At 36.8% G+C, this 13053-nt stretch overlaps 2 protein-coding genes across 2 annotated transcripts in view; one reads left to right on the top strand and one right to left on the bottom strand.

The window, feature by feature from the left end:
• lobo (lost boys) overlaps positions 1-13053 on the bottom strand; it is a 128752-nt gene that overhangs the window by 43792 nt on the left and 71907 nt on the right. The gene's annotated exons all lie outside the window — the stretch shown is intronic.
• LOC128676988 (uncharacterized) lies at positions 285-3541 on the top strand. Its single transcript, XM_053757488.2, has 7 exons — positions 285-430; positions 820-890; positions 1173-1356; positions 1741-1943; positions 2435-2560; positions 2757-2783; positions 3062-3541. The coding sequence occupies exons 1-7, from the start codon at positions 394-396 to the stop codon at positions 3482-3484; spliced, it is 1071 nt and encodes a 356-aa protein (XP_053613463.1). The 5' UTR covers positions 285-393; the 3' UTR covers positions 3485-3541.

Genomic DNA, 13053 nt, shown 5'->3' with positions numbered 1-13053 from the left:
ACAACGATTCCAATGTTCCAACTCAGTTCAATTTATGAACATAAAATCGCATTCATACAAAAAATTGACTCGATGGTACGAATTTGCGGATCAGTTTAGGTCAGAAAGTGGATCGCGTTAAGAGATGACGGTAAGCCCCCAGGACTATAAAATAAAATTTCTGAAACTCATTACTAGTTTCATAAACCTAGTTGAGTGGTGCGCTACTACACTACTCAGACTTTATTGAATATGGTTTACAATCGTTTCAGTAAATCAGCCTTACCTTGATTGCGTCGTGATCAAAACCGTGAAATTAAGTGAACTATATTTATAACATTTTTTATAGAAAATTTTCATTACAAATTTGGAGCGCAAGCGCATCGACAATAAGAGTGTCCAAAGCTAATCACAATGGGCGCAGGACAAATAGGCGGGATTGCTACGTTATGTAAATAAATATTTTTCTATTAGCATACGCTAAATTAGTATTTCTTCTCGAGTTAGCCGCCTAAAGGCATCTGCCATGACTTTTACGACTACCGTGTCTAGTAGCAAATAATTGCATACACACTAGTGAATTTAAACTGTCAACCAGTACACACAGGTTTCCTCCACTATGTGTCCCTTCACCGAAAGCAAGTGGTGGTCAATGTAAACTTGCTATACATAAGTCGTAGGTAGTAAGAGTACGATTCGAACCTGGGACTTTTCGATCACTGGTCTTAACCACTTGACCACCACCACTTCACAATATTACAAATAAACATGCCCAATTATACCATATTTATTGCGATAAAGAAAATCATTCCATTCCATTTATTCTATAATATGTTACAGTGGACATGGATTTTAAGAATCCCGCGGGGTTCTTGGGTGAAATAGCGCCAATTAACGACGCGCAGTATTTGGTGAGTACCTAAACATGTACATACTCGTATTGCATTTTTCATTTCTTTATCTCGGAAAGTTGTGTATGTTTAATGCGAATAACGGGAAGCCCACCTGTCTCGGTGCCTACCAAAAAGTGGGAGTCCCGCTATTCGAATAGAAAAAAACGGAAAACTCATAGAAATTGAGCCTTGCCTTTCGGGGACGGGAAGTGATTTTTAACATTAGAACTGAATTAACCTCGAACAATTTAAAAAAAGTCCGATAGGTATAGGTGCACTGAGTTTTGATTGTTTTTTCAGGTTCACTTTCTGTCACATTCGATGTTGTTCTGCCTGGGCGCCATAATAGAAGCACACGTGATAATAACACCGGCTATCTGCGTTGTGGGGGAACGGTACAAATTCGCCGTGTACGGCGGGACCAACAAATTTCTAGAGAACGCGGGTATAGAGCGACAAATAAGTCATATTTGCATACACAGAGGTTAGTCAAAAGTCTTTATTTAATTAAAAATTGAATATTATTCTTCAAAGTAAGTGAAGTGCGATAAGTGTAGTCGGATGATGCATCCTGAGCATGGTTGCAAGCAGACTGGACTGTGCGTATGTCAATCACTGTTGCTCAATCTCAAATGGGATTGAGCGACAGTGAATGGCACTACTTCTGTTTTGTATTTGTTTTCTGTATTACTAACACTAGGCTAAGAACATTGTTACTAACAAAATGGATTGAAAAGTCTGAAATAAATAAATTAAATAAAAATTAAAGATGACTATACTTAGAAAAATAAACTATGAAAATTAGTGAAAAAACTCAATCGTCAACTTTCCACGACCGAAAACCTCAAGTTAATATCACGTGTTACAGGATACAACAAAACCAATCACTGGAGTGAGTGTACTCCTAACATGCAGCTGGCACTGATGATGACCCACAAACCGTTCTCCTTCCATGACAGAGAGCCGGGAGCAGACTTCGTCATCAACAGGATTCGGTACGGGCACCTACCAGGTCTCCAGTACCCTTCTTACATACAGTGTGCATATCATGGATTTGGTAGCAGAAGAAATGTTAGTTACAAACTTTTGATTCTTTTCTTCAATATCTGATATAAGTTATTTGCCTTTTCTGCCAGGGTTATAAGTCTAAGTATCTAATAATCATCTTGATAGAAGTGGCAAAACCCAAACAGTGCTAGCTTGATGCCCTCACGGATGACATGAAATATTTCGAAAGTGGAATGGCAACCTTAGGAACCCGATTAGAATACGAGTATGATGAGAGAGCGAGAGAGAACAGGGAAGCGAGTGTGATGATGTATGTGTGGAATTACGAAAAAGATACAATTCTCATTCCTAATATATGCAGGTTTTAATTCTTTCATCCATCACTTTCATTGTCCATTTTGTAATTTTTCCCATGGGCCAGCATTTCTCTTTTGTCACATGTCTTTATTTAGTCCACCATGCGCATATTGGTTGATCAGTTGATCGTACCACGTATATACTACATACGATCTCGTACATTAATTAATTTTAACCCTTAATTAATTTTCAACCAGGGATACTTGATCCCGCTACTAATTGACCTGCGCAGGCACGTGGTCACCGTACATTCGCCTGTGTATTGCGCCAAAAAATGGAACTACGTTGACGCCTATTTATGTATGGACACGCCGCCATGTCTGGTACGTACTAGTAATAGCTATTCTAAGTAATATATAGTTATCAGTTTTAATAGTGGCTGGGTTCCAGGCCCTGGAGCTTCATTCCCGTGAATATTTAGATTCCAGGATATATTTTGCGCGTGCTCACCAAATTTCAACGAAGATACATACAAAAAAATGGGAAAAATTCTATTCCTAATTTTAACTATTGTTTCAGTCAGAGAAATACGGAGCGTTGTGTCCGGTGAGTCGTTTATAATATTGTTTATTAACCTATTTCATTCCAGTGCTGGGCAAGGTTTTCCAAGTTGTTTTGTCCAACAGATGGAATATGATAGACTTAGGAAGCATTAGAATGGTCTACTAATCTTTGATAAAAAATGGTTATGCGTGTAAATATATCATGCAAAAATTTATTACTTAAATTTAAATTACTTAATTTTTATCACAACTATACAAACTTATAATTAAACATAACAAAAATAAATAGATCGTATTATATATATATATGTTGCTTTGCAGGACGATGTTGGTTCAGTTATAGTGTGTGATGGAGTCGCAAAGGGCATGATGATTTCCCGTCTCGTGGATAGACCTTGCGGATCAGGGTTCGTGGATCTTGAAAGATACAGAAAGTTCATAACGTGCGGAGTTGACGATTCTAGAGAAGTTATCCATCATGACGAGTTTCTCATGTATGACTTCACACCCCCAGCTACACCAGAGGTCATTACACCATTCGCTCCTACCGAGGATATTTCAGAAGAAATTAAAACAGATACAGCAGAGGCCGTCCCGGAACCAGAGGAAGAAAAGGCAGAAGTGAAGGTAGAAGAAAAAACAGAAGTGAAAGAAGAAAAAGAGGAGAAGAAAGACAAAGTTGTAGCAGAAGAGAAAAATGATAAAAAGGAGGAAGACACTGACGACGACGAAGTTAGAAAGTAATTTATTTTTATTTCTAACTTAGCGGCATTCGTTAATAATAATCTCAATCTTCATGAGAACGATTGGTTTTAGTATTTCTTTTTTTTTTATTATTAAATTGATATTTTCATTTTTTGTTATAATAAATGAGAAATACTCAAATAAATGAGAAAAGGAAATGCTATACTAGCTTAGCTAGGCAACGTAACTCTCTTCATAGTCGTATTCCTCATGGCTGAGGGTCGTGGTTAAACGTGAATGAACACACACAGCGACTTTTTTGGCATTATTAATGGAGTGGATTGCCATTGCCTTCTCCATTTTACACACAAGTTAATAAGAATCAACCAGTGTGCAGGTTTCCTCACGATGTTTTCCTTCACCGGAAGCAAGTGGTGGTCGATGAAAACTACTATACATGGGTCAGATTGGTATACAAACTCATGTGTCACGAGTAGGATTCGAACTTGGGACCTTTCGATCCACAGGCGGGCGTCTTAACCATTACACCACCAACTTCGCTTCAAAACCGCAAAAAAATTGGCAAAATAGACAGACACATCTAGGGATGGTAGTACTGGAAAACAAAATGGAGGACTTTATATCCAGCATTAATTGTTTTTTTTCCAACCAACCAGCAATAATACAAGAACATATGTTTAATACTTAACGACATTACTCTGAATGAGTGTATTAATGTGATGTCAGGGGTTTCTACATTTTAAATTTAAATATAAATAAGATAAATAAATTATTTACTAATTTATTTACTAATTTATTATTAATTTATTATTGCCTTCTGTGTATGCAAACATGACTTACTTTCCGCTCTGCCCGTGTATTTGTACTGTTCGAACGGTACAAATCACCCATAATGCAGATAGCTGGTATTATCATGACGAGTGCTTCTATTATGGCGCCCAGGCAGAACCACATCGAATACGACGAGGGCCGGATTGGCGTGGCCATTTTGGACCATACGGCCCTCCCCTTTTCGACCATTGAAAATCTCCAGCTCTTTTTTTCAAGTTGACGAAGGGATGTTATCGTGAATAACATCCCGTACGCTTATTTCTTAACGTCATAACAATTTTTGAGACTTGGGTCACTTGATGCACCTACATACTCGTATAATGGCTACAGATTCGTCTCTTTCCTTTTCTTATATACATAAAATGGTCATTTTAAACATGTTTAATTATTATAATCAGATCGAATACCGAAAGAAAAATTATAATGAATGTGCCAATAGAGCGTGTCACGAAAGAATTCGAAAGATACAGTTTTATAGAGATTTAGATGCGTCTCACAGCTTGCTGATAAAGTATCTGATAGCCTAAGTAACACGTCGAAGTGATACTGTCAAAAATTCTGTTTCAAAGTGTTAGGGCTAACTGTCAAATAACTTCAGGCAGATTTATCTAGCAGTTAGTTTATCTGTCAGATGGGGGTGATGCAAGATTGTAATGGTCTGTATGAAACCCGGTCTGTATAATTTCTTGTTTGTTTGTTTGTAATAACTTTATTGCACGAAAATAAGTACATTAATCAAAATTAATACAAGAAAGATACATTGTACAACGGCGGACTTATCCCATGTAGGGATCTCTTACAGTCAACTTTCTTTGTAAATATCTATGACGATGACATTGTCAACTCACAAAATAAATTAAGAATAAAAAATACTAAATTTAATTATTTCTACAACTCCCGTTCCCGTTTCCTACTTAAGTACCTCTCTTTTATAAATTAAAGTAATTTTTTACAAATAACTTGTCTTTACAAATAACTTGTCTTTACAAATAACTTGCCATACCAAAAAGCATGTCCAGAATCTAAAATAATGTAAAATATTTACACGGAAAAATTACGTGAAGCCCAGCATTACGCCTCAAAACTTTTCAAAAACAAAGGAACATTACACACCTCGAGAGAAAACGGGTGCACATAAAAATTATAAATGCGCCACGCGTTGCACCCAGACGGGCGCTCTAGACTCTGCTGGGTGTATCACATGAGTATATACTACTAACTAAATACTAATTCATCAAACAAAACATTATGATATTGTTGGCAAAATCCTTGGCTATGCCGCTATCGTCTGGCCCTATCAAAATGAGCTCAAGAAATGCTGGCTTAATGTCGTAAAGAATAATATGCCAGCCAATGGTGCAAAAATCTAGTTTGCGCAAATGGTGCAAAAGTTTAGTTTGCGGGGAAAACCGGATGTAGGACGTGAAAAAACTTAAGCCTAGTTAAGTTGTTTATCTAGTAGTCAGTTTATTCATAACTTAGTGCAGTGTGATGAAAACCTTTGGATTGGGTACTGTCTAGGGTGGTATTTTTGACTAAATTGTAATTAATATTATGATTAAACACGAGTCAAAGTACAAGAGAATCCTTACATACTTATTACAAAACAGAGTTCGCTGTCTGCGCGTCTTTATGTCTGTTAGCGATAAACTCAAAAACTACTACACGGCTTTTCTTGTGGTTTTCACCAAAGGATAATGTGATTCCCGAGGAAGGCTTAGGTGCATAATTTATTACGTTTTTACCGGAGCGAAGCCGGGACGGACCGCTAGTTAAATATAAAAACTTCAATTGACATTTCCAAATATGAGCCCATTGACTACGCCCATCTGTGACAACTTCAACTCTAAATTTAACAAATACGAATGCTATAACTTCGCTCTGGTCGGCTGTATTCGCTCAGGGGGCAGCCAGACAGACCCACTTACATACATATTCCCGTTGGCGCAACTTTGACCCAGTTCCCGCGTCCAACGACTTTTATTGGCGGGACTTTCATCCGTCTCTTTCTATTTATGAATTCTAATGATAAATATTATTGTTAAATAATGACAATTATTTGCAATGTATTTTTTATACCAAAAAACTATTGAAAGAAACCAAATACCGATACTAACGATACCTTGAAATAAAATTTGGAAGTTAGGAGAAGGATTGTTTTAATTATAATATTCAACCAACATAATTTATCTAAATATTACATTTTTTAAATTTTGTTCATGATATTAAGATGATTAGTTAGGACATTTATAATACTGATACAAGCAGCCTTAAACAACCTTATCCCTTGAAACAAAGGAACTTAATAATGACAGTATTCACACACACAATATTATAATTTTTCTTCCCGATAAATTAACAAAACCACAGGAGAGCCATGTACGACGAACGCGAGTAGACAAGCGTGAGTCAGGTTCGTATGTCAGTGTTCCGCTGGATCAACGCATATGCAGTATATGTTTCTTATTAGCCAGACTATGGGAAAGAGGAGATTTTGGGATAAAATGTAGCCTATGTACTAATCCAGATTATATTTTGCCTGTTTACCAATTTTCATCAAAATCCATGGCGTAGATTTTGCGCTATTGAATAACATATATACATTCAAATATTCATATTTATAACATTAGTAGGATAGCGGTAAAATATAAGACGACAAATAGTAGAAATAGCTTAATAATTCTTATAAACAAAGATATTTCACATCATATATATAACAAAATATATAATAAAGATATTTCATATACTTTCTTAACCTGGTTCGACGTGAAAATGGGACTAGAAGACGTTTTAAAATTTAAGTTATTCTTATTGGAAGATAAGCTCAAAACACATATTCCCAACTCTTGGCTTTGTCTACCCCGTCCCTGTAAGGCATAAAGCCGTAATTCTGTATCTTAATTAATATTTCAAGATTAATACTTAATTTACACTAGTCGCTAGTCCATTGTGCCTGGGGAGCCCTTGCGTTTTGTACCTTCGAGTGCGCGCGGGTCCCTAAATAGAGCGGGACTAATGAGTCGGTCTGCATTACGATTCGCCGAACATCTGCACTTCCGAACTGTTCCTTTCATCTCGCAAACAACCGGGGAAAACGAAAAACTCGCTGAATTGTAATTAGGGACCAAGATTAGACGGGCGCCGTTTAATTAGAATGGCTTACTACGTGTATAGTAGAGTGCGTAATCATATGAAATATATATATTCAGGAAAAACCTTGTAAAAATGTATGGTACTTAATTTCTTTTTTCGTATCTTTCGTATCGTATCAGTTCAATTGTGGAAATGAACTTTTCACTTCATTTTTTTTTTAATTTAAATTAGGCTGATATATATTTTTAGATACTAATGCTTGTCGAAAGCCTCTCATTTTGTTGGCGAGCTATAACAAAAATGTAAAAAACTCATTTGCTTTGGAAAAAAATACACACTTAACATTTAAATAAAATATTTTATCTTTTCTAATATCGGATGTGACATGAAAAAAATCTATTGTCCTTAGCGATAACACCATCGTAAACGACTGTCTTCATTCACGCGTTCTACATATACAAATAGCTACTATAACTCGGTCGCCGATTCGCCTTCTATTAATGACTGTGCCCAAGGCGGCCATGTTGTATATAGGCTCGAATATCCGGCATATACCTAGTATACGTGGGCAGCATCTCGCGTGTCCGCCACCCCCACCCCCTTCTCTTGTCCACTCACCCTGATTTGAACACAGAGTTGGACAGAAAAAAAGCCTATAAATATATTTCGACGACCTCTGTGGCAGCTGTGTGATGACCATTAGTATCATGCCAGACTGCTACACTGAAGGTCCCGGGTTCGATCCTCGGTCAGATTATGTTGGAAAATTAATTTTTAGATCGGCCTGGGTCTTGGGAGGAACTGACCGAAATGGCTGAGCTGATTGCTTGCCAACATTCATTAATACTTTGAAAATGAGAAATTCGCTAAAACTATTATATCTTTGATAGTACTGTAGCTTACGTCAGTTAAGAACACGATTATGTAGTTTCATTTAGACACTAATAAAAATCCAGACAAGAAGAACTAGCTCCACCTGCACAGTATAGGCACACCAACTCGTAAATCTAAAAGGCTCCAATAAAAAATACTTTTATCTTCAGACTAAATACTTGGATCTACTTCAGATAATGTCACTTGAGAGTGACATACATGAGCCTGTATATGGTCGCTGTTTCGTGTCCTACCTAATTGACGCGCACCGGACGAGGCGCCCGAGGGACTGCGCCTCCCGGAGTTACCCGATTTACAACATCGGCCCGATAATCTTTTCTTGATGACGGTACTGGACGCCAGGCAAGAGGATTAGTACTTAGAGACGAGTTTTGTTAAGTCCTGCTTATGTCCGGCTTTAGATAACTTTACAGGTACATGTACAGGCGAGTTTTCAAACAAGTGGCAAGAAAACCATTATGCTTTTTTGTCTCATATAACTCTTTTCCGTACTTTGACCCGACCTACGACCAGACCAGGGGTTTACTATCATCTTTTTATGGGATCAAGTTTAAAACCACAGATTTTTTTTTCCTAATCTAAGTTTAGAACTTCAACTGATCTGTATCCCATATTTGTACCATCAATTTGAAGGTACGAATATGCGCTAATGCAATGCATTCATCGTAGATAAAATTTATGGTAGACCTATAGTAGATTTGCATCTTTCGTCGCGTTTACATCGCCAAGGTGTCACGCCACTCAGATAATTAAAAACTCTTATCCGGAAGGGGGCGCGGGGACGGGGTCGCGGAGTCCGCAACGCACTAATTAATAAGGGTCTGTCGATATTGATTTACGAGCTAGGAGCGTTCGGCCGGGGAGCGTCACTCCTTAGTATAGGTACCAATGACGTCAAAACCCCACAAGGGGTATTTTCTGTAGAAAAAAATTCCAGCCATGCCGACAGTTAAGCCAGCGCTTCGTCGATGGATTATGTATCCTCGCACCACGCAAATTTAGATTCCGTATAAACATTGTAAGAAAACAAAATTTCGTTTAATGACAGCAGGCTCATCTCAAATTAATGAACGCCCGTGACACGCAGTTAGTTGCAATTTTGAATGTTTACTTGAATCAAGAATGAATCTTCTGTTAGTAGATATTGTAATTTATTTCGGACTAGGATCGTACCGTAACTGGACTGTATAGTAATATGAAACGTTTACTTGTTTACCATATAAAGTTTAATGTTATAGAAGCTATTGGACCGCGGATCAATTTTGAAACATAAATAAAAGATCATTTTACACCAATTTTATAGAGCTTACGCAGCAAGAATATTTTTCTTGTATTGAAAACAAGTTCAATGAGTCCACCTTTTGTACTTTTTACACGAATTTGGTGTAAGATTATATAAATACTGTTGTTATATCATTACGCGGGCGCAGACTCATTTCTTCAAAGAAAATCACGTATGTGTGTGTAAATATGTATACTTCACGCACGTAAATCCGCTGGCAAACGCTAGAAGATAATACTGAAGTTGTTAAATTAACACATCTATATAACCACAGCTGTGAGAAATATATAAAGAAATACTTCACCCCAACCCAGAAAGATATCTCAAGTCAACCTTATCTTTATTCTAAAAAGGTATTCTGAAAGCTGGAGTACATCCGAGTGCAATGTCGCAGCGACAACGCGGACGGGAATTTGCATCGGAAAAGAAACTCAAAGAGAGCAGCGTGCCGGCCACCCGCGGGCTAGGGTGGTACAGACGGCGATAAAAGTGCAAAGGCTTGACCGATTTTAATTATTTTTATTTCATTCCGCTATGCCTGTGGTTACACCGTTGTGAGATGGACGAGCTACCCATTAGTCATTTATTTGTTCTCACTAACATGTGCATTTAAATTAGTTATTACATTAATGTTTTATAGAGAGAGGGCTACCCATGTGACGGAATATACAGTTGGTATAGAACCCTTGGAGGGCGAGTCCAACTAGCACTTAATTGATTTCTTATTTATTTTTGTCGTTTAAGGTTTACTCTATAATATTCTATAGACGGTACGTACATGTAGTAACTTCAATATGCCAATTAATAGTTTTAACTACTGTTTAATTCAACTTCTCTTTTGTATTTATTTGAGTTATATATAAGTATAATATTATAAAATCAAATCCCCCGCTTCTGAGAGGATAATCTTCAGAAGCAGTCAACCGATTTCCCTTATTATATTACTCGTGAAATAGTACAACTTGTATTATTCCTAAGTGACAGTAATAATTTAGATCGTCGATTATATTGATCGATAATGTCATCAAGGATTATATGCCTGCCAATGGTATGACAACTAGCCGAAAACCGTGCGAAGTGGAGTCGAAAAAGTAGGAAATCGGACCCTGGACTGAAAGAACCGGGAAAATGCTAAATTAAAGAGATATGACATTATGATATTGCCACGGTAGTGCCGGAACTCAACTCGTATAGAATATAGATAATGTACAATAGACTTTCGGCCTTGCCTGTACCGGTGTGCATGCAAACTGCTTGGGGGTATTTACGTTTTATTATTTTGGGTTTCGTGAGGTGTAAAGATTTTGCTTTTTTCATCAGAGATGTGGGATCAATACCAAGTATCTCTACTCTATCTTCATTTATCCAAATATTTCTCAAATCTGATCGATTGTTTCTTTATAATAGTTATTCTAACAACAAGCAAGCGCTTGAAAAACTTTTATAAAGCGTCTAATATAACTTTTTTTTGTATTATGATAACTACGTTCTATGCTAGCTGGTTCTATGCTAGTGGAAAATTATTTTTAATACCAATTATATTTATTTGTAAGTGCGAAGAGAAGAAAAAAGTAAGAAAGCAGACATTCGGCTCCAACGTCATATGACTCAGGAAACAACCGGATGACAAATGCGCTCAGATGACAGATTAAGTCTGAGCCAACCCGCGCACTAGCTCCACCATAACATTTTATCAATTACTTTCAATATATATACTTAGTGAAAACTAAAAAAATCCACAGGAGATTCCCCCCTTCCCCTTGCCCTTTAAATGCTTTTGCGGAGTAAAAACACAAATAAGACGTATAACACGAAGATATTTTTATAGTTTAATGTACAAAGCAAATCCTGTTTCCGACAAAACATTCTTTTTACGTGTCCCACGCCACGTGTATGTAGTGTGATATTAAAAACTGTATGGTTTCCACATTGTTTTGCGTACAGGCCAATGCGTGCAAAAGATTTTGTCAGCGATGAACTGAAATCTTCATCAGTAGTTACTTAGTTTTTTTTTTGTTTTTAATATACCTAGTTATAACATTATTTTAGTAAATGGTTATTTATTACTTACATTACTTTACTTAGATATTTCTATTACTTATACTGCGAATTAATTAACTGAAATATATAAAAAATACTAAATAAGAAATGCTAAAACTATATAATATTTATATATAATGAACTTAATGTATGTGTATATAATTAACATAAAAACCAGTAAAGTTACTTATAAATAAATAAAATAAGAATATATTGATGAACTTTTGATACCATTGTGATAACTGAGTGCGAATGCGTGCGATTTTCTTAGTACAGTCAGCAGCACATAAAGTTACCCTGCATGAACCTCTATGGCGGGGTAATAGCGGCGAATAGGCATTGAATATGGGTAGGTTGATGTGCTGTTGACTGTACTCAGCGGTGCAGAGCGAAATTGAGCGCTGGAAAGTAAAAGACACTCGCATAGTTGAACCCCCGCTTGAACATATAAAACAGGGAGTGTACTGCGTTTATTATGGCAGTGAGGTCGTTAGCGGCCATGAACACGAACATCACCTGAGGGCGACGCTTCACGGTGCGGGCTTCGAGGCAGTGTCCTCAAAAGTCTATTATAACTCGACTTTGTATGTTACCAACAAAAGATGGGAATGGTAGCAATATTATTTTGATAAATAATTAGCTTTTACCAGCGGCTTCCCGCTCATACTTTGTTATTGTCAATATATCTTGTTCTAAGCAACGTTTTGCGATCAAACCTACACCAGATGAAAAGTTAGACCATTCGCTATATAATTGTCAACCGCATCCAATTCCATTTAATATTTTTTGCATGATAGCGAACAAACATACAGACAGACAAAAATTCTAAAAAAAATGTTTTGGCTTCTACCAGACCCATACAGACCCCATAATATTTTGTTAACATATAGATGTACATAGGTACAGACATCCCACTTTAGTTCTATTATATATGTATTACGTATACATATGTAATAAAGATATATATAATATAGATAACGAAAATGGGAGTAGAAGAAAATAAAATAGTAGTAAAAATAATTTTCCGTCCACTGCTGAGCATGGGTCTATTTTCTTGTACGCCACGCTCTGTCATGTGCCTCACTCTCATCCATGTACAGTCGACCGCACATCAAGTTACCCTGCGTGGATCTTTATGCCGCATTAATACGGATGAATTTGCAATGAATTTGGGTAGGTTGATGTGCAGACATAAATAGAATAACTATTATAATTATTCAGTTTTGTATCCAATATTCATTGTAAATATTTTATTTTAAAAAGGCTACGGAATCTTATTATTCGGATTTAGAGTAATATTAGCAGAATCCTACTAGCTGGATTTCCAGATACTCTCATAAACGCGGATTTTATCCGTGACGTCATTACCGGCGGCGAGATGGCGCTGGCTTCATTCTGCTTCAGTAAATGCAGCGTCCGAGGGGGATACAGGAAGTTTAAATTATACTAACTTCCGCTCAATACGTTT

The sequence above is a fragment of the Plodia interpunctella genome, chromosome 17, assembly GCF_027563975.2.
Source record: "Plodia interpunctella isolate USDA-ARS_2022_Savannah chromosome 17, ilPloInte3.2, whole genome shotgun sequence".
NCBI classification, from domain to species: domain Eukaryota; kingdom Metazoa; phylum Arthropoda; class Insecta; order Lepidoptera; family Pyralidae; genus Plodia; species Plodia interpunctella.
The sequence above is the reverse complement of the archived record's forward strand: the minus strand, read 5'-3'. Positions and strand labels throughout refer to the sequence as shown.